General features: G+C 44.6%; 1 protein-coding gene across 1 annotated transcript in view; it reads right to left on the bottom strand.

Annotated features, from left to right (window-relative positions):
• Nucleotides 1–23,657, bottom strand: part of LOC135057277 (vasoactive intestinal polypeptide receptor 1-like) — a 335,092-nt gene that overhangs the window by 84,931 nt on the left and 226,504 nt on the right. Inside the window, exon 11 of the mRNA XM_063963168.1 lies at nucleotides 7,325–7,385. Within this exon, the coding sequence (XP_063819238.1) occupies nucleotides 7,325–7,385 (61 nt within the window). The remainder of the gene's footprint in view (nucleotides 1–7,324; nucleotides 7,386–23,657) is intronic.

The following is a 23,657-nucleotide window of genomic DNA, read 5'->3' as shown; positions in this document are numbered from 1 at the left end:
GCATCCCGGCCGCTGGTAATTCATACTGATCCCAATGTAGCAGCCGCAGCTTTTTTCCAATACAAGTTCTGTTTTGCTCCGTATACAGATTCGGTCGCACACTATACACAAGTTGCATATATCAAATTAATCAGCACAGTTTACTTGTGCATCCTATTCACAATGCATATGATTATTAACAGTGGTATATATTTTTTTAATCATTATTTTTTTCTTTTTATTTAGCTTTTTGGGGATCTTACTGAGTTTTTTTTAAATTGTTATGTAAAAGTTAAATGTTGTAATTGTATAAATTAACTTATCCAGAAATCACTTGGTTCTTGCAACATCAAAAGATCACTGGTAGCAACATAAACCATGATATTACACATATCGGGGGTAATTCAGACCTGATCGCTCGCTAGCATTTTTTGCAGCGCTGCAATCAGGTCAGAACTGCGTATACGTATGCACCGCAATGCGCAGGTGCATCGCACAGGTACAAAGCGGATCGCTGCTCAGCGATGGGTTTGTGCGAAGAATCCATTTGCACGGGCGATCGCAAGGAGATTGACAGGAAGAAGCCGTTTTTGGGTGGTAACTGACAGTTTTCAGGGAGTGTCTGGAAAAACGCAGGCATGTCCAAGCGTTTGCAGGGAGGGTTCCTGACATCAATTCCGGTCCCGGACAGGTTGAAGTGTTCGCAGCGGCTGAGTAAGTCCTGGGCTACTCAGAGACTGCACAAGATCTGTTCGTACAGCTCTGCTACACATGTGTTCGCACACTTGCAAAGCAAAAATACACTCCCCTATGGGCGGTGACTATCTGTTCGCAGCAGTGCAAAAAAACCCTAGTGAGTGATCAGTTCTAAATTAGGCCCATCGAGTAGACAACTTCATAGCACCAACTGGACCAATAGGATATTATTACAAATAGTAGATTCAGTGTGAACATTTAAAGTGGAATCTAAATATATAAAATAAATAAATGCGAAAGCCCTCACTCACTCATTTACTGACTGACTGACTGACTGACTGATCAATAATTCTCTTACTTCCCGATAGGTTAGGAAGCTGAAATGTAACATAGGTATTCTTCAGGTGGGAAATAGGAAAACTACGTAATTAGAATTTTAATAAACCTCCCCTAAGGGGATGAAAAGGGGGTTGACATAATGATGTCATTACCGATGTGTTGCTTGCGTTGCATTAACAATAAGGCCAAAACGGAAAATTGGATCAAAATTTGGATTGCACCTCCAGTGTGTAGCATGTAATAAACTACAAAAATGGTCCTGTCACTTTTTACCGTATCTGCTACGGGTGCTCCTCAGGTAACAACAAGAACAACAACAAGAACCATGGATAAATATTTACTTACATTAAGATGTCTCAAATTTACATCTCTATAGATTTATAAAATTTTTAACACTCATTTATATTTACAACCGTGAAAATCAGAAACTCCTGTGTGAAGAATGGGTAGAACAGCTAGTTTCCTATAAGTGGCATGGTCTGACAGAAGCAGTTGGCAAAAGAGTTCTCCTTTTAAAAAAAAGATAAAGAAAGATGGACAAATCTTAGCAGTGGTTTGAAATATTTTAAGAAATATTTAAGTTTGATTTTTTTTTTTTTTAGTTTATACCAGGGGTAGATTTAGGGGTGAAGGCACCCCTAGACACAACAGTAATGGCCACCCCTGCCTGCCTACGTTTATTATATTTATTGATTGGTTTTAAGCCCTCATTTCATGAGATGGCATATGGTACACTACAGTGGAAATATTTTGCAGTTATTGGTACTTTTTAAGATAAGAGTACCAACACAAGCATCCAAGTGCTGCCCCTAGGCACATGCCTTACGTGCCTAATGGGAAATTCGCTACTGGGTTATACCGCTATACAGCAATCCTGCATGTAAACCATCAGCAACAGGGAATTACATTTTCGTGGCAGAGCTTGATTTGTTTGTCCATCCACAAAGTAAACGTTTTGGTTGTTGTCAGACTGTAGAATAAATAGCAATTTGTAGTAACTAGTAAGCCTTATAGGCCCTACACACATGCCGATATTCTGAAAGATATGAACGATCTCGTTCATAAATGAACGAGAACTCATTCATATCTTTCAGTGTGGAGACTCCAGCGATGAACGAAGCGCGGCCCCGCGCTCGTTCATCGCTGATCTCCCGTCGGCTGTGCATGCAGGCCAATATGGACGATCTCGTCCATATTTGCCTGCACTTCAATGCAGCCGGGTGACGGGGGGAGTGAAGAAACTTCACTCCCCCCGTCACTGCCCCCCCGCCGCCGGGTTGCTCGTCGGCCGTATCGGCCGTCGGGCACCTCGGCGGCGCATCGCCGAGTGTGTAGGGCCCCTTATGCTTACAATGATCATCATCTTCCATCATCATCATCATCATCACTAATTCAACTCATCGCACAATATTAGGCCATCCCTGCTGGAATCAAGCATTAGAGATTCTGATTTGGTTTGTCATTTTTTACAATGATATTCCTCATACAATTTGTAAATAATTTTGATGAGCACCAGTTTTTCAAAAATATTTGGAAATTGCCTCCTACAATGATTGCTCACAATGTACCTTCCCTACTGTTGTAAATACTCTTTCACAGTACATTCTGGAGGCTGGGTATTCCAAGTAGGCCATAGCTCAGAGGTCCCAAAAGTGGTCCTCAAGGCACCCTAAGGGTCCAGGTTTTAGGTGTATCCATGCTTGGCCACATGTGACTTAATAGCTCAGTCAACTTGATTTAACCACCTGTGCTGACCCATGGATATATTTAATACCTGGACTGTTAGGGTGCTTTGAGGACCATGTTTGGGAATCATCTGCCATAGCTACTGTATTTTGTTCAAGGGACTACAAATTCCTTTTTTTTCACCCAGAATTGAAAGTAACTGCTGAGATGGTAATGTGAACTGCACATTATCATTAGAGTAAACGTCTGACATTTTACTAAACTATTTCAAAATGTATTAAATCTTGACACGGTAGAGGTGTTAATATGAGTGTCCATTTATTCGAAGCCTGACCAATTGTTTTTGTAACCTTTCACACTGGTGTACTATGGGCCTTATGTTTGTAAGTAAAGCAAAAAAGCAAGCAACTAGGCAAAATCATGTTGCACTGTGTAGGTGGGGCAGATGTAACGTGCAGAGTGATTTATATTTGGTTAGGGTGAGTCCAAACTGAAATCTAAGTTGCTGTGTAAAAATAAAGCTGCCTAACATTTGTGGGCTACATACAAAAGCAGCCATTAGTTACCCTGCACAGTAAATAAATCAGTGTATTTGCTCCCCTTGCATGGCAGCATGGTTTGTTCCAAACACAAAGTGACCTGTTTTTTGCTTTACTTACATACATGAATGGGGCCCAATGTTCACTCATCAACAGAATGACTCTTAGAAAAGGTATTTTATTTCTGGCAGTAGCATGTGTAGGAGTAGCTGAATCAAGGGATGTGTCATTACGTGTCCACAAGGACATGTTTGAATCTCATAAGATCTGTCAGTCTGGAAGAGAGGCGTTACAAATCAAACTAGGATTAAAAATGGTTGCTAAAATATAGTGATCTACTGTAGGACCCTATTCAGGTTGGATTACAGATTCTGCTAAAGAGCAGAATCTGCAATCATTTCTATTGCATGCTGGGGGCCGTCAAGCGCGGGGCAAGTCTGCCCAGTATGTTACCTGCTGCTCAGTGGTCGCAGCAACTGTGGATGACCCCTGCCTTCACAGCTATTTTCTTCATTGGAGCGGCTACTTCAAGGGCATAGCTACCATAGGTGCAGGGATTGCAGCTGCTATGGGGCCCAGAGCTGAGAGGGGCCTACCTACACTGTCAAAGTTACATGTGTTATATATTTTTTTCACCATTGGGTGGTACATAGGGGCCTTTACAAACTTTCACCTTGGGTCCTGCAATATATCGGCTTATGCCCCTGGGACTGCTCATTGTAATGCATTATAAAATTAGCTGGAAAACATTATAATGTGGCATTATATGAACTGGGGCACTGTAAGGTGGCATAATACGAACTAGAGACACTGTATGACATAATTTAAATTGGGGAAAATGTGTAACATAATGGGGGTAATTCCAAGTTGATCGCAGCAGGAATTTTGTTAGCAGTTGGGCAAAACCATGTTACACTGCAGGTGTGGCAGATGTAACATGTGCAGAAAGAGTTAGATTTGGGTGGGTTATTTTTTTGTTTCTGTGCAGGGTAAATACTGGCTGCTTTATTTTTACACTGCAAATTAGATTGCAGATTGAACACACCACACCCAAATCTAAGGGGCCCTACACACTGGCCGACCCGCCGCCGAGCTGCCCGACGGCGGATACGGCCGACGAGCGACGCGGCGGGGGGGCAGTGACGGGGGGAGTGAAGTTTCTTCACTCCCCCCATCACACGGCTCCATAGAACTGCAGGCAAATATGGACGAGATCGTCCATATTGGCCTGCATGCACAGCCGACGGGGGACCAGCGATGAACGAGCACGGGACCGCGCATCGTTCATCGCTGGAGCCTCCACACTGAAAGATATGAACGAGTTCTCGTTCATTTATGAACGAGATCGTTCATATCTTTCAAAAAATCGGCCAGTGTGTAGGGCCTATTACTCTCTCTGCACATGTTAAATCTGCCTCCCCTGCAGTGCACATGGTTTTGCCCAACTGCTAACAAAATTCCTGCTGCGATCAACTTGGAATTACCCCCCATGTGTACTGGCAGCCCTACAATGTGACATAATGTGAACTAGGGCTCTACTATGGGACATAACATTAACTAAGGCCCTGCTATGGGTTAAAAAATGAACTAGGGACCTATTATGTGGCATAAAATTAACTACTTCGGAGAGGTGTCTCTGTAGAATCATTGGGACCGGGGCCCCTTCAAAATGTTGCTATGGGAGCCACAAAGTTCTGGCTACACCCCTAGGCTGTGTGTGACATCACGCAGAAGCCCTGAAAACAGTCCAGCCCCACAATGGTACATCACCAAAGCACCCCCCCGCCGCGCGCGCCTCCAATCAAAGTGTGATTGCATCACCCTTTGCTAGCCGCGCATGCACTGTGCGAATGCAGCACATGAGCAAAAGTCAGTAAATCACGCATTTGCGATTTTCGGACTTTTGCGTACTAACCTGAATGAGGGCCCTAATTCCATGAAACAGCAACTCCTTGTGTCCTAACAAATTTAACTTAATCTCTGAGGCCAACTTCTGTTATCCTCCTTCAGCAAAGTTAGCTGCTTTTCTAATTTGATTAGGAGAATGACAGGGCTGGCAATGTGTGATCTTAATTTTTTTGTTACAAAATCAAATGGTTTGAGAACTTTGCATAAAACTAAAATGATTCTATAATGTGCTTCAGTAAAGTAATATGTCCTGCTCCATATCTCAAGTCTTCATGTGTAGGTCTTAATGGCCAGCTGCTCTTTCTGCTGCCACTGAAGCATAAAATTCCGTATTCAGAGACACAGAAACAGAATCAGCATTGGCACCCCCCCTTATTTAGAAGAGGTCCACTGCGCGTCAGAGGAGCGCCCAAAAATATAGGGGTGTGTCTTAATGGTGAAGGGATGTGGCCAAAAAAAATTACCAACTCATATTACTCTGTACAGTAGTCTCCATTATTCAAATTACGGCCGCACAGCAGCTCCTCTACACCAGGAAGAGCCCCTTTTACACACTATAATAGGTAGAGTCCCCCTTTTACACATTATCTAAACATTACGGCAGGCAGAGTCCCCTTTTAACACATTATGGCAGGTAAAGTTCCCTTTTTACACATTACAGCAGATAGAGTCCCCTTTTTACACATTACAGCAGGTAAAGTCCCCTTTTTACACATTGCGTGGACACTGGGGGTCATTTCCGACCCGTTCGCACGCTGCAATCTTTCGCAGCCGTGTGAACGGGTCAGAACTGTGCATGTGCGCAGGCGGTAATGAAGAAAGCGTTCGCAGTGGCGAACGCAAGAAGATTGACAGGAAGAGGCCGGCCGGGGGTGGCAACTCACCATTTCCTGTGAGTGCCGAAGAAAACGCAGGTGTGTCCGGCTGAATGCAGGGAGGGATCCTGACATCGGCTCCAGGAAGGATAATCGCAGCATGTGAGTAAGTCTTGAGCTGTGCAAAGACTGCACAAACTTATTGCTTGTGCAGTCTCTGCACAGCGGATCGCAGCCCTGCAAAGCCTTAACCCCCTCCCCTGTAGGCGGCAACTACCTGATCGCAGCAGTGCTAAAAGTAGCCTGCTATCGATCAGGTCAGAATGACCCCCATTGTCCAGGACATATTCTTCCACCAACAGGTACCTGGCATAAGGTTTTACATTTGGGACTATGGACTAATGCAGGAGCGGATATCTACATGCTCATTTGATGATATTTGCATAAATTCAAAACTTAGGGATTTTCGATATGGCAGCCTCAAGTATATAGGCTTAAGCTCTACGAACTGTATAACATTATCGGGTAATATTCTGCTCTAACAGTGCTAAAAGTATTTAATCTTTTTAATTTTATATACAAGCATAATATGTCTTTGTATATTTAATAAAATAAATCATGTGTTTTTCATCTCACACCTCCACCTTTTTTAAAACGCTCTGCAAATAGTAAAGCGCTGCTAAAATCCATTTTATTCCACCACACACATACAGCCTGTTCCCCATCAGTCCCTATACACACACAGCCTGTTCTCCACCAGTCCCTATACACACAGTCTGTTCCGCTCCAGTCCCTATACACACACACGCACACACACATACAGCCGGTCCCCTCCAGTCACCAGACACAAACACACACCCTGTTCCTCCCAGTCCCTATACACACAAACAGCCTACCCTCACTAGCCCCTACACACACACACACACACACACACACACACACACACACACACACACACACACACACACACACATACATACACAGCCTGTCACCTCCCCCCCCCCAAAAAAAAAAAAATGATACACTTGATTTTGATTGGTTCATTCTCAGACAACAGACCTAACATTGGAATATTACCAAATCTACAATAGTACTGTATTAACCTCTCCTTATGTATAACATATAACATAGTAAGGGTTCATAACTACAGTTGTATACTGTGTATAAAAATTAATAAAGTGTAGCTTTATTTTTACACTGCAATATAAAGTTTAGCTAAGTTGCTTGCCCCTCCTAACTAGATATGTGTTTGCACCTATGACCCCCCCCCCCCCCACCCCACCCCCACCCGCTCCCGCTCCTATTTGCTCATTCACTCATGCTAAATTGTAAAATAGTATTATGGGAAAATAGATTCGTTACCCTTTATCATCAAAGCTGATTCTTGTTTTAATCCAAACTGTAATTGTAATTGCTGGAACACCTAAACAAGACAAGAAAACACTGTATTTCAAATATTGGTTACTTTGTCACTGTAATGTAAACAAATATATAACAGGTAAAGAAAAATATTTACTGGACTTCCAAATCCACGGAAAAGTGACTACTTGTTCAAGTTTGTTTTAAAGGTATGGTTTTGTATTAATTATACATTTAATTCCGCGGACTTCCGGTTTCGGCATGGCGGAGTAAGCAGCAGCTCCTGTGCGCTCCTCCGCCACTACCAGCTCCATAACCCACAGCCCGAGAATAGAGACTCCCAGCTCCGGTGGTCGGCACTATACATCTCCCGCTGTCCGCTCTCCCCCTCTCAGCACATTTCCCGGCCGCGCTGTGTGTAATCACGCAGCGCGTGGAGGGCTGGTTATCTGTACGGCGGCTGACAGCGGTGCTCTGAAGCTCCGGCGGCTGGGGACAGTAAGGTCAGGGCGGGAAGCGGTGCTCACTTCTTCGCACCCCCCCCCTTCCCCCCCCGCAGCACACAATCACCGGAGACGCTTGGCGGTGTCTCATTTCTGGGCTGGTTAGTGTTTTAAAGTTATAGGCCTAGACACCAGCAGCCACTTTAAAGTTTATATAATATTAAGGCACAGCATGGAAAAGTTCCTGAGCCCCCCAGCTGCATCCAAGATCCCACCTCCAGCATTGCCCCCCAGGCAGGAAAAGCGACGTGCAGACCAGACACCTCCAACCAGCTCAGATTCTAGTCCAATGAAGCCTGCAACTAAGAAAGCAATCAAGGAAATCTCTGATGCTTCACAATCACAGGTACATGATAAGATTTCCTCACCTAATGCTCCTTTAACTTATAATGATATGGTAGCTGCCATTCAAGATACAATGGCACCTCTGCTGCAGAAAGCGGTTGGGGATATTACCTTGCAACTGCAACAGTTATCGAGCAGGGTTTCTGACACAGAGATTAACTTGGGGGTCACTATGGATGAGGTTGCAAACTTAAAATCCACTGTGGAGCGCTTGGAAAAGGATAACAAACATCTTCTTGACAAAATGGATAATATAGAAAACCGCACGCGTAGGTGCAATTTGCGTATAATCGGCCTGCCCGAATCTTTTAAAGGCCCTGGTTTGGAGCAATTTGTTCGATCTGCCCTACCAAAAATGCTTAACGTTGAGGCTGAATGTGCTGACATGGTGATCGAACGTGTGCACAGAATGGGAGATCAGTCTCGTACAAGTGCTAACAGACCACGCGTGGTAATTTTCAAGACCCTGAACTTCCTTCACAAGGATGCCATATGGAAGGCCTCTCGTAAAATAGATCTCCGTTGGGAGGGTGCCCCTCTCAGGATTTTTCAAGATTTCTCGGCTGAACTTTCTCGCCTACGCAAAGCTTTCAATCCCGTTTGCACCCGCCTGGTCAAGAATAAGAGAAAATTTGCTATGTTATACCCAGCTCGACTCAGGATTTTCCAGGGAACCACCTTCGCTGACTTTACTAATCCCGGTGATGCTGAAGCTTATCTTAAAGAAGAAGCTGACTCGCAGACGCATGATATCTCTGATGACCCACCAGGGTGATCTTTTTCTTAATATCTCTTTTCAGGTTTCAGATATAGCACCTACGGTGCAGATTATGTGGCTAAAGTTAAGTTTTGACACTGCATACAATATTGTAGTATTCTAGGTATTTTGGTATTCTCTTAAGTGAGCTTAACGAATTCTTATATTAATGTTATCATATTCTACGGTTGCTGGTGGTGGCGGAGAAGCCCCCGCCACCCTTTTGATTTTTCCTTTATGGTTATAATCACATTCTGTTATTGTACCACCCGAAGTCAGTTTATCAACAATCTTAATGACTATGTAATGTTTATTTCATTACTTTTGTACTCGCTGTACAACTTTCTTTCTTTTACAATCTTTTGGTATGTATCCCCTGTCAGAGTCTTCTTTCCTCATGTGTTCCCCCTCCCCCCCTTCTATTTTCTGCCACCTGCTATAAGGTTGAGATATAATGACGTGATGTTCACTTGCCAGATGTGCTATTTTTCTGTCTTGAGGTATGGCTTCGGTTAAACTATGTACACTTAATGTAGGAGGCATAAACACTCCTGCTAAGAGACGAAAGATTCTATCCTATTTGAATAAGAACCATATTGATATTGCATGCCTACAGGAGACACACTTGGTCCTCAGGGAAACAAAAAAGCTACAGATGTTGAATTGGTCCTTACTGGGTGCAGCATCGCTTAATTCAAGGTCTTGTGGTGTGGTGATTCTAGCGAGACGTTCTCTCCCCATTGAAGTATTGACGGTGGATGCCGATTCAGAGGGAAGATATGTGATTGTGCATTGTAAAATAGGTACATACTGTTATCATTTATGTTCCGTTTATGCCCCGAACACTTATAAAAAAAAAATTTTTTCCTCACTTATGACTAAACTTTATGCCTGTGACCCCTCCTCCTTAGTTTTATGTGGTGATTTAAATTTAGTTTCCTCCCTATTTCTAGATAAATCGCATTATACAAGTCGGTCTCGACCTCTCCCCAAATTGGGTGTACCGTGGCTTGCTAAGTCACTAAATTTGGTAGATACATGGCGAGCTTTAAATCCTATAGAAAAAGAGTACACATGCCTCTCAATGGTACATAACTCTTGGTCCCGTATAGACTACATATTAGTTGCTTCCCTATTATTCCCTAATATTCGCCAGGCCACCATTGAACCGATTTCTATCTCAGATCATGGAATGGTTTGGATTGAAATGACTTATTCAGCGGAAAAATCCTCTCCATCCTTATGGAAATTCCCTTCGCATCTAGTTAAATCTGAAAATTTTAAAAACAAATGCGAAGATACTTGGGAGAATTTTCGACTGGATAATTCAGTACATGAATTGGAAAACCCTTCCCTTTTTTGGCAAGCTGCCAAAACAGTTCTGAGAGGCGAAGTGATTTCCCATAACTTATATCTTAGGAGATCACTTAATCAGACGTATCTGGAAACCCAAAATATCCTATCAATGGCCTATCAGGCTTTTAAACTGCAACCCTCACCGGAAAACAGAACAGCTTATAATTTGGCAAAAGCTACGTTTAATGATATTTTACACATAGCGGGGGAAAAATATCAGTTTAATGTCAGTTACAAGTTTCATTGCTTTGGTAACAAGACAGGTAAACTCCTTACCTCATTATTACAGGGATCTAGGAAACCAATGGTGGTCCATCCATTATTAAATACAGATGGTTCTCGGTCTTCTTCTAATGCTCAGATTGCGACCATATTGCGTGAATACTATATGTCCTTATACGCATCTCCTGACCCGGAAAATGTCCCCACCCCTCAGGATATATACTCACCCCACTTTTGGGATAATCTTCCTTTACCTCAAGTGCCAGCTGAACTGATTTCCTCCTTATCCTCTCCCATTACTCTTTCTGAAATCTTGACAACTATAAATAGGCTTAAACCTTGCAAAGCACCTGGACCAGATGGCTACACAAATGAATTTTATAAGTTAATGTCTCATAAGATTGGCCCGACCCTACAGGTGGTCTTTAACAAAATTTTAACTGAAGGGATTCTTCCTGATAGATTCACAGACGCAGTGATCAAGGTGTTACCCAAACCAGGTAGAGACCTCTCCTTACCAGGCTCTTATAGACCTATTTCTCTACTGAATGTGGATTTTAAGATCTTTACATCTATCCTCGCGCAGAGACTAAAGCCAGTCCTGCCGCTACTTATCTATAAAGACCAAACAGGTTTTATATCGGGTCGACATTCAGTAGTGAATCTTAGGAGGGTTCTCACGGTTATCCAACATGCCAATTCTTTTTCCACCTCCTCCCCAGCAGTTATCTTATCAATAGACGCAGAAAAGGCCTTTGACCTGTTATTATGGCCCTATCTTTTTAAAATACTACATAGATTTGGCTTTCCGGAATCTTTCATTTCCATCATTCGCACACTATACTCTTCACCCTCTTCTTACATTTCATGCAACGGTCTTCTCTCGGCTCCCTTTAATTTGCAAAGGGGGACGAGACAAGGCTGCCCCCTTTCTCCACTTCTTTTTGACCTATCAATTGAACCTCTCGCTATAGCTGTCCGTAATTCAACACATATTACTGGTATTACCATTGGGTCGCAGGTCCTGAAAATAGCATTATTTGCTGACGACACACTTTTGTTTTTAACGAACCCAGAAAGATCATTACCGTCCTTAATGCAAATGATTCAATCCTTTGGAAAAATTACAGGTTATAGAATCAATGTTAATAAGTCGGAACTTCTGCCCCTGGGCAATTTTCCGCCTTCGCTATTATCCCATCCTGACATTCCACCTTTTAAAATAACCCATTCCCATTTTAAATACTTAGGTATTAATATCTGCTCGGATCTCCGCAATCTGTATAAAATTAACTACTCTCCTCTCATAGAGAATTTGGCCCTTAAATTGGATTCTTGGACAGACCTACCATTATCTCTTTTGGGGAGGTTAGAGGTGATTAAATGTATTATTTTCCCCAAGATATTCTACTTTCTACAAATGCTCCCTATCTCACTGAATCGGCCTGATATTCTTAGACTGGAAGCACTTTTTTCTAAATTCCTATGGCAAGGCAAAAGACCACGCATAGCCAGGCAGAAACTAAAATTTCCTAAAGCAAAGGGGGGCTTTGCTGCTCCTGATATCCAGGCATACTCCTTAGCGGTTCAGTTCCGTTATATTATTGACTGGCTCCATGCATCTTCCCATTATGTTGACTATGACCTTGACTCAGCAGTATTCTCTCCATACGCACCTAGTGCACTTTTACACTTGCATCACACCCAGATACCCTCCCAATTAAAGAACCATATATTATTTAAAGACACCTTCCAGGCTTGGTTAATTATTAATAAACAATGTCACCGAGATCCTCATTTCTCCAAATATATTCCGCTGTGGGGGAACCCATCATTTCCACCCTCAATGCACAATGCCGTGTACTCCCTCTGGAAGGAAAAAGGCCTCGATTCCTTTCACAAGGTATTTGATCCAGGAGGAGTCCTTTACTCCTTCGCTGACCTTTGCCAGAAATTTGATTTGTCTCCACGCCACATGTTTATGTATTTTCAGGTGCGGCACTTTGTACTCTCTTATGATGCATTGTTACACGCGTCAGGTTCCCCTGAGGACTACCCAGCGTCCCAAGATATTGATGCTCTCCTGCACTCTTCCCAAAGGCGACCATTTAAAGTAAAATACATTTACTCCATTTTGTTGTCCTGCCTACCCACAGTTCAATGGGACAATTTGTTATCAAAATGGAAGGATGATATCCCTGCTTTAGACAATGTTTCTGATATTATACAACCCTGTAAAAGATCACTGAGATTTTTGTCATCAGCTTACTTCCAAGAGGTGCACCTTAGATTTTTGCATAGAGCATACATTTCACCTGTACAACGTTCTCACATGGTACCCTCTGAATCTGGTGAATGTCTAAAATGTGGAAAGACCAATGCATCCTTTATACATTGTGTATGGGAATGCAGAAAAATTAGAAAATTTTGGTGTAAACTTCTTTCCTATATCAACAACATATTTTCTTTACACGTTCCACCAGATCAATTAGCTTGCCTTATCTTAAATTTTACAAATTGGCAGATCACGCCGAGAAATTTTGCTCTTCTCAGCGTGATTCTCACACTTGGGAAGAAATGTATATTAATTAATTGGGTGAAACGCTCCGCTCCCTCCCTTGCGGAAGTTAAGCAGAAACTATTGCAATTATTGTACTACGATAGGAAAACGGTTTTAACCTCACCCTTCTTTAGCACGCAGAAGTTTTGCCGTAAATGGAGCCCATTCATCGACACATTGCCCACGCATACCAAGCATCATATTTTGAAAACTCTGGACTGCTCTATGTTGTCTTATGAATCATTTGTTAGAATATAAAGAATGAGTAATTACATAGGTTTCACAACCATACCAAGTGCTTAGTTACTCCTCTATATCTGGCGCGCGTATATTGTGAAAATGAGTGCTATGGGCAGGCCCTAACACTCACCCTTATCCTCTCATATATCCCCTACCTTTCTTGTTGCTTCCCTTTTGTGTCTTCCCCTTCTACCCCCCCCCCCCCTCCCCCACATGTACTATGCCTCTTTCATCTCTTTAATTTTTTGTTTCATGTTATTGTATTTTGACTCCTTGCCTTTTCACGAACTTCCTTATGTGGCAGTACTGTTACTTGTGCTAACCGAAGGCGATTTTTCGTCTTTCGGCAACCCGAGATATATATTGATTAATGCTGGAGTACCCGATACTCTTTGAAAGGAAGATATCTTCTCAATATATTCAGGCTTCTTAAACTGTACACTAGCATATCTCTGTATAGATGATTATTACACAGTTTTGCCATGTTATATACGTTTATTCATATGTACATGTTTAAAACAAAAAAACCTTCAATAAACATATATATTAAAAAAAAAAATTATACATTTAATTCCAAAAAGTCAATGAAACAGGAAGAAATTGTCAGATATATCAACTAAATGCAAAAGACTTGTCCAGAGAATGGAATCTACCAGAAATCTTTTATCAACTTGTACATTTGATTATAGAATGAAAACCATACATGCCTACTTTTAAAAAAGCATTTCAGGGAGATTGAAACCTTATTTAAAATGTATGTAGCCATAAGCATCAGGTGTGCCTTATAACCAATACAGGGAAATGGCACTAATGATCCCATTTGAATGAATGTAGCTCTTTTTTTTTACAGCTGCATAATGGGGAGGAATCAGGGAGATTGCTGGTCTATTCAGGGAGTCAGGGAGATTGCTGCTATTTCAGGGAGTCTCCTGCAGAATGCAGGAGCATACCTCCCAACATGACCCTCCAGTGGCAAACGCAGGATTTGCATGGGGGGGTTTCCAGAACTGGGTGTAGCCAATCACGGGGGTGGGGACTGAGGTGACCCAATATATGCTGGGTCCGTAAAACTAGTGTGTCTGTGTGTGTATATATATATATATATATATCTACATATCTACACATATATATACCGTGTGTCAGAGGCGGAACTACCGCCAGTGCAACCAGTGCGTTGCACTGGGGCCCGCCACTGTCCAGGGGCCCAAAGCATGTAATGAGTCAAACTGACTCATTATATGCCGCTGTGTGCTGCGCGCAACCGCTGCCCGCAGCATACAGCCGCCCGGACAGAGAGGAGAGGAGCGGTACGGGGGAGAAGGAGGAGGAGGGAGGTGGAGGAGGGAGGCGCAGCAGCGCTTTACTACTGGTTAAGGCGCTGCTGCTGCTGGCCCTCTGCTTCACTATAGGCTGTCTTCCGAGAACAGCCTATAGTGAAGCAGAGGGGCAGCAGCAGCAGCGCCTCCACCAATAACACAGCGCTGCTGCGGCTCCCTCCTCCACCTCCCTCCTCATCCTTCTCTCCTGCCAGGGAATCGTGACCAGAAGCTGCACCGAGGAGCCTGAGCCAACGGAGAGGGTAAGTATAATTCTTTCTTTCTTTCTTTCTTTCTTTCTTTCTTTCTTTCTTTCTTTCTCTTTCCATGTACAAAAAGGGGGACTGTCTGCCGCAATGTGTTAAAAGGCGGAATCTGCCTGCTGCAATGTGTAAAAAGGGGGAATTTGCTTGACGCAATGTGTAAAAAGGGGGAATCTGCTTGACGTAATGTGTAAAAAGGGGGAATCTTTGCCGCAATGTGTAAAAAGGGGGAATCTGCCTGCCGCAATGTGTAAAAAGGGGGATGCTGTCTGCCGTAATGTGTAATAAGGGTACGCTGTCTGCCGTAATGTATAAAAAGGGGTACGCTGTCTGCCGTAATGTATAAAAAGGGGACGCTGTCTGCCGTAATGTGTAAAAAGGGCACGCTGTCTGCCGCTATGTTTAACAAGGGCACGCTGGCTGCCGTTATGTGCAAAAAGTGTACGCTGTCTGCCGCTATGTGTAACAAGGGCACGCTGTCTGCCGTTATGTGTAAAAAGGGGACGCTGTCTGTCGCTATGTGTAAAAAGGGCACGCTGTCTGCCGTTATGTGTAAAAAGGGGGACGCTGTCTGCCGTAATGTGTAAAAAGGGGACGCTGTCTGCTGTAATGTGTAAAAAGAGGAATCTGTCCGCCGTAAGGTGTAAAAGGGTCTCTACCTGGTGTAGTGGTGCTACTGTGCGGCGTAATTTGAACAATGGAGACTACTGTGCACCGTTTTATGAATTGGTATTATTTTGTGGCCACACCCCTTCCCCACGAAGCCACGCCACTATGTATTTTTGCGTGCGCCTACGGCACGCACTGCCCCTGTTTTGCATGCAGGGGTTGGGCTCCGATGCCATTTCTTGCACACAGTGCTAAAATGTCTACTTATAGCACTGTTGCTAGGTATCCATTTCTCTGGCCCTGAGCAGGTCCCCCTCACCAGATCCTCTCCAGGGGTGAGGGGCTGGACTTGGATGGGATGGGGGGCCCAAAGCATTTTGTCGCACCTGGGCCCACCGCTCGCTAGTTCCGCCACTGCCGTGTGTGTGTATATATATATATATATATATATACACACACACACACACACACACACACATACATACATAGCATATTAAACATGCATACATATATATTATATATATATACATATATATATATATATATATATATATATACTAGTGATGTGCACCGGAAATTTTTCGGATTTTGTGTTTTGGTTTTGGGTTCGGTTCCACGGCCGTGTTTTGGATTCGGACGCGTTTTGGCAAAACCTCGCCGAAAATTTTTTGTCGGATTCGGGTGTGTTTTGGATTCGGGTGTTTTTTTCAAAAAACCCTAAAATCAGCTTAAATCATAGAATTTGGGGGTCATTTTGATCCCATAGTATTATTAACCTCAATAACCATAATTTCCACTCATTTCCAGTCTATTCTGAACACCTCACACCTCACAATATTATTTTTAGTCCTAAAATTTGCACCGAGGTCGCTGGATGGCTAAGCTAAGCGACACAAGTGGGCGACACAAACACCTGGCCCATCTAGGAGTGGCACTGCAGTGTCAGGCAGGATGGCCCTTCAAAAAAATTGTCCCCAAACAGCACATGATGCAAAGAAAAAAAGAGGCGCACCAAGGTCGCTGTGTGACTAAGCTAAGTGACACAAGTGGCCGACACAAACACCTGGCCCATCTAGGAGTGGCACTGCAGTGTCAGGCAGGATGGCCCTTCAAAAAAATAGTCCCCAAACAGCACATGATGCAAAGAAAAAAAGAGGCGCACCAAGGTCGCTGTGTGACTAAGCTAAGCGACACAAGTGGCCGACACAAACACCTGGCCCATCTAGGAGTGGCACTGCAGTGTCAGGCAGGATGGCCCTTCAAAAAAATTGTCCCCAAACAGCACGTGATGCAAAGAAAAAAAGAGGCGCACCAAGGTCGCTGTGTGACTAAGCTAAGCGACACAAGTAGCCGACACAAACACCTGGCCCTTCTAGGAGTGGCACTGCATTGTCAATCAAGACAGGATGGCACGTTACCATCTCTTGCTTCAGATGATGGCAGGGCAGGTTCAGGAATGTTTGGTGGTGCTCCAGTCTTCTGTACGCAGTGCCTGAATGCCGAAAGTGGCCCGCAATTCTTCGGGCCACCGACAGCATCTCTTGCACGCCCCTGTCATTTTTTAAATAATTCTGCACCACCAAATTCAATGTATGTGCAAAACATGGGACATGCTGGAATTTGCCCAGATGTAATGCACGCACAATATTGCTGGCGTTGTCCGATGTCACAAATCCCCAGGAGAGTCCAATTGGGGTAAGCCATTCTGCGATGATCTTCCTCAGTTGCCGTAAGAGGTTGTCAGCTGTGTGCCTATTCTGGAAAGCGGTGATACAAAGCGTAGCCTGCCTAGGAACGAGTTGGCGTTTGCGAGATGCTGCTACTGGTGCCGCCGCTGCTGTTCTTGCTGTGGGAGGCAATACATCTACCCAGTGGGCTGTCACAGTCATATAGTCCTGAGTCTGCCCTGCTCCACTTGTCCACATGTCCGTGGTTCAGTGGACATTGGGTACAACTGCATTTTTTAGGACACTGGTGAGTCTTTTTCTGAGGTCTGTGTACATTTTCGGTATCGCCTGCCTAGAGAAATGGACCTAGATGGTATTTGGTACCGGGGATACAGTACCTCAATCAAGTCTATAGTTGCCTCTGAATTAACGATGGATACCGGAACCACGTTTCTCACCGCCCAGGCTGGCAAGGCCTGAGTATCTGCTTTGCAGCAGGATGACTGCTGTGATATTTCATCTTCCTCGCAAAGGACTGTTGGACAGTCAATTGCTTACTGGAAGTAGTACAAGTGGTCTTCCGACTTCCCCTCTTGAAAGACGATCGACTCCCAGCAGCAACAACAGCAGCGCCAGCAGCAGTAGGCGTTACACTCAAGGATGCATCGGATGAATCCCAGGCAGGAGAGGACTCGTCAGACTTGACAGTGACATGGCCTGCAGGACTATTGGCTTTCCTGGGTAAGGAGGAAATTGACACTGAGGGAGTTGGTGGTGTGGTTTGCAGGAGCTTGGTTACAAGAGGAAGGGATTTAGTGGTCAGTGGACTGCTTCCGCTGTCACCCAAAGTTTTTGAACTTGTCACTGACTTATGATGAATGCGCTGCAGGTGACGTATGTGTTTTGGTTTTGGGTTCGGTTCCACGGCCGTGTTTTGGATTCGGACGCGTTTTGGCAAAACCTCGCCGAAAATTTTTTGTCGGATTCGGGTGTGTTTTGGATTCGGGTGTTTTTTTCAAAAAACCCTAAAATCAGCTTAAATCATAGAATTTGGGGGTCATTTTGATCCCATAGTATTATTAACCTCAATAACCATAATGTCCACTTATTTCCAGTCTATTCTGAACACCTCACACCTCACAATATTATTTTTAGTCCTAAAATTTGCACCGAGGTCGCTGGATGGCTAAGCTAAGCGACACAAGTGGGCGACACAAACACCTGGCCCATCTAGGAGTGGCACTGCAGTGTCAGGCAGGATGGCCCTTCAAAAAAATTGTCCCCAAACAGCACATGATGCAAAGAAAAAAAGAGGCGCACCAAGGTCGCTGTGTGACTAAGCTAAGCGACACAAGTGGCCGACACAAACACCTGGCCCATCTAGGAGTGGCACTGCAGTGTCAGGCAGGATGGCCCTTCAAAAAAATTGTCCCCAAACAGCACGTGATGCAAAGAAAAAAAGAGGCGCACCAAGGTCGCTGTGTGACTAAGCTAAGCGACACAAGTAGCCGACACAAACACCTGGCCCTTCTAGGAGTGGCACTGCATTGTCAATCAAGACAGGATGGCACTTACAAAAAAATTGTCCCCAAACAGCACAAGATGCAAAGAAAAAAAGAGGCGCACAAAGGTGGCTGTGTGACTAAGCTAAGCGACACAAGTGGCCGACACAAACACCTGGCCCATCTAGGAGTGGCACTGCAGTGTCAATCAAGACAGGATGGCACTTCCAAAAAATTGTCCCCAAACAGCACATGATGCAAAGAAAAAAAGAGGCGCACCAAGGTGGCTGTTTGACTAAGCTAAGCGACACAAGTGGCCGACACAAACACCTGGCCCATCTAGGAGTGGCACTGCAGTGTCAATCAAGACAGGATGGCACTTCCAAAAAATTGTCCCCAAACAGCACATGATGCAAAGAAAAAAAGAGGCGCACCAAGGTGGCTGTGTGACTAAGCTAAGCGACACAAGTGGCCGACACAAACACCTGGCCCATCTAGGAGTGGCACTGCAGTGTCAATCAAGACAGGATGGCACTTCCAAAAAATTGTCCCCAAACAGCACATGATGCAAAGAAAAAAAGAGGCGCACCAAGGTGGCTGTGTGACTAAGCTAAGCGACACAAGTGGCCGACACAAACACCTGGCCCATCTAGGAGTGGCACTGCAGTGTCAATCAAGACAGGATGGCACTTCCAAAAAATTGTCCCCAAACAGCACATGATGCAAAGAAAAAAAGAGGCGCACCAAGGTGGCTGTGTGACTAAGCTAAGCGACACAAGTGGCCGACACAAACACCTTGCCCATCTAGGAGTGGCACTGCAGTGTCAATCAAGACAGGATAGCACTTCAAAAAATTGTCCCCAAACAGCACATGATGCAAAGAAAAATGAAAGAAAAAAGAGGTGCAAGATGGAATTGTCCTTGGGCCCTCCCACCCACCCTTATGTTGTATAAACATGACATGCACACTTTAACGAACCCATCATTTCAGCGACAGGGTCTGCCACACGACTGTGAGTGAAATGACTGGTTGGTTTGTGCCCCCACCAAAAAAGAAGCAATCAATCTCTCCTTGCACAAACTGGCTCTACAGAGGCAAGATGTCCACCTCATCATCATCCTCCGATTCCTCACCCCTTTCACTGTGTACATCCCCCTCCTCACAGATTATTAATTCCTCCCCACTGGAATCCACCATCTCAGGTCCCCGTGTACTTTCTGGAGGCAATTGCTGCTGGTGAATGTCTCCACGGAGGAATTGATTATTATTCATTTTGATGAACATCATCTTCTCCACATTTTCTGGAAGTAACCTCGTACGCCGATTGCTGACAGGGTGAGCGGCTGCACTAAACACTCTTTCGGAGGACTACTTAGGTAGAATAAAGCCAGTTTGTGCAAGGGCCTCCAAATTGCCTCTTTTTCCTGCCAGTATACGTACGGACTGTCTGACGTGCCTACTTGGATGCGGTCACTCGTATAATCCTCCACCATTCTTTCCATGGTGAGAGAATCATATGCAGTGACAGTAGACGACATGTCAGTAATCATTGGCAGGTCCTTCAGTCCGGACCAGATGTCAGCACTCGCTCCAGACTGCCCTGCATCACCGCCAGCGGGTGGGCTAGGAATTCTTAGCCTTTTCCACACACCCCCAGTTGCGGGAGAATGTGAAGGAGGAGATGTTGACGGGTCACGTTCCGCTTGACTTGACAATTTTCTCACCAGCAGGTCTTTGAACCTCTGCAGACTTGTGTCTGCCGGAAAGAGAGATACAACGTAGGTTTTAAATCTAGGATCGAGCACGGTGGCCAAAATGTAGTGCTCTGATTTCAACAGATTGACCACCCGTGAATCCTGGTTAAGCAAATTAAGGGCTCCATCCACAAGTCCCACATGCCTAGCGGAATTGCTCTGTTTTAGCTCCTCCTTCAATTTCTCCAGCTGCTTCTGCAAAAGCCTGATGAGGGGAATGACCTGACTCAGGCTGGCAGTGTCTGAACTGACTTCACGTGTGGCAACTTCAAAGGGTTGCAGAACCTTGAACAACGTTGAAATCATTCTCCACTGCGCTTGAGTCAGGTGCATTCCCCCTCCTTTGCCTATATCGTGGGCAGATGTATAGGCTTGAATGGCATTTTGCTGCTCCTCCATCCTCTGAAGCATATAGAGGGTTGAATTCCACCTCGTTACCATCTCTTGCTTCAGATGATGGCAGGGCAGGTTCAGGAATGTTTGGTGGTGCTCCAGTCTTCTGTACGCAGTGCCTGAATGCCGAAAGTGGCCCGCAATACTTCGGGCCACCGACAGCATCTCTTGCACGCCCCTGTCATTTTTTAAATAATTCTGCACCACCAAATTCAATGTATGTGCAAAACATGGGACATGCTGGAATTTGCCCAGATGTAATGCACGCACAATATTGCTGGCGTTGTCCGATGTCACAAATCCCCAGGAGAGTCCAATTGGGGTAAGCCATTCTGCGATGATCTTCCTCAGTTGCCGTAAGAGGTTGTCAGCTGTGTGCCTATTCTGGAAAGCGGTGATACAAAGCGTAGCCTGCCTAGGAACGAGTTGGCGTTTGCGAGATGCTGCTACTGGTGCCGCCGCTGCTGTTCTTGCTGTGGGAGGCAATACATCTACCCAGTGGGCTGTCACAGTCATATAGTCCTGAGTCTGCCCTGCTCCACTTGTCCACATGTCCGTGGTTCAGTGGACATTGGGTACAACTGCATTTTTTAGGACACTGGTGAGTCTTTTTCTGAGGTCTGTGTACATTTTCGGTATCGCCTGCCTAGAGAAATGGACCTAGATGGTATTTGGTACCGGGGATACAGTACCTCAATCAAGTCTATAGTTGCCTCTGAATTAACGATGGATACCGGAACCACGTTTCTCACCGCCCAGGCTGGCAAGGCCTGAGTATCTGCTTTGCAGCAGGATGACTGCTGTGATATTTCATCTTCCTCGCAAAGGACTGTTGGACAGTCAATTGCTTACTGGAAGTAGTACAAGTGGTCTTCCGACTTCCCCTCTTGGATGACGATCGACTTCCAGCAGCAACAACAGCAGCGCCAGCAGCAGTAGGCGTTACACTCAAGGATGCATCGGATGAATCCCAGGCAGGAGAGGACTCGTCAGACTTGACAGTGACATGGCCTGCAGGACTATTGGCTTTCCTGGGTAAGGAGGAAATTGACACTGAGGGAGTTGGTGGTGTGGTTTGCAGGAGCTTGGTTACAAGAGGAAGGGATTTAGTGGTCAGTGGACTGCTTCCGCTGTCACCCAAAGTTTTTGAACTTGTCACTGACTTATGATGTATGCGCTGCAGGTGACGTATAAGGGAGGATGTTCCGAGGTGGTTAACGTCCTTACCCCTACTTATTACAGCTTGACAAAGACAACACACGGCTTGACACCTGTTGTCTGCAGTTGTGTTGAAATAATTCCACACCGAAGAGCTGATTTTTTTTGTATTTTGACCAGGCATGTCAATGGCCATATTCCTCCCACGGACAACAGGTGTCTCCCCGGGTGCCTGACTTAAACAAACCACCTCACCATCAGAATCCTCCTTGTCAATTTCCTCCCCAGCGCCAGCAACACCCATATCCTCATCCTGGTGTACTTCAACAGTGACATCTTCAATTTGACTATCAGGAACTGGACTGCGGGTGCTCCTTCCAGCACTTGCAGGGGGCGTGCAAATGATGGAAGGCGCAAGCTCTTCCCATCCAGTGTTGGGAAGCTCAGGCATCGCAACCGACACAATTGGACTCTCCTTGGGGATTTGTGATTTTGAAGAACGCACAGTTCTTTGCTGTGCTTTTGCCAGCTTAAGTCTATTCTTTTTTCTAGCGAGAGGATGAGTGCTTCCATCCTCATGTGAAGCTGAACCACTAGCCATGAACATAGGCCAGGGCCTCAGCCGTTCCTTGCCACTCCGTGTCGTAAATGGCATATTGGCAAGTTTACGCTTCTCCTCAGACGCTTTTAATTTTGATTTTTGGGTCATTTTACTGAACTTTTGAGTTTTGGATTTTACATGCTCTCTACTATGACATTGGGCATCGGCCTTGGCAGACGACGTTGATGGCATTTCATCGTCTCGGCCATGACTAGTGGCAGCAGCTTCAGTACGAGGTGGAAGTGGATCTTGATCTTTCCCTTTAACCTCCACATTTTTGTTCTCCATTTTTTAATGTGTGGAATTATATGCCAGTATCAATGGCAATGGCCTACTACTATATTTATTGCGCAAAACTAAAATGCACCACAGGTATAGAATGTAGATGGATAGTATACTTAATGGATGACGAGTGACGACACAGAGGTAGGTACACAGCAGTGGCCTACCGTACTGCTATATATAGTATACTGGTGGACACTGTCAGCAAACTGCAAAACTAAAATGCACCACAGGTATAGAATGTAGATGGATAGTATACTTAATGGATGACGAGTGACAACACAGAGGTAGGTACAGCAGTGGCCTACCGTACTGCTATAAGTATATATATAATAAACTGGTGGACACTGTCAGCAAACTGCAAAACTGTCTAAAATGCACCACAGGTATAGAATGTAGATGGATAGTATACTTAATGGATGACGAGTGACGACACAGAGGTAGGTACAGCAGTGGCCTACCGTACTGCTATAAGTATATATATATATATATATATATATATATATATATATATATAGTATACTGGTGGACACTGTCAGCAAACTGCAAAACTGTCTAAAATGCACCACAGGTATAGAATGTAGATGGATAGTATACTTAATGGATGACGAGTGACGACACAGAGGTAGGTACAGCAGTGGCCTACCGTACTGCTATAAGTATATATATAGTATACTGGTGGATGCTGTCAGCAAACTGCAAAACTAAAATGCACCACAGGTATAGAATGTAGATGGATAGTATACTTAATGGATGACGAGTGATGACACAGAGGTAGGTACAGCAGTGGCCTACCGTACTGCTATA

Source organism: Pseudophryne corroboree, chromosome 3 (assembly GCF_028390025.1).
Source record: "Pseudophryne corroboree isolate aPseCor3 chromosome 3, aPseCor3.hap2, whole genome shotgun sequence".
NCBI lineage: Eukaryota > Metazoa > Chordata > Amphibia > Anura > Myobatrachidae > Pseudophryne > Pseudophryne corroboree.
Note: the sequence above shows the minus strand (reverse complement) of the source record. Positions and strands in the feature narration are given on the sequence as shown.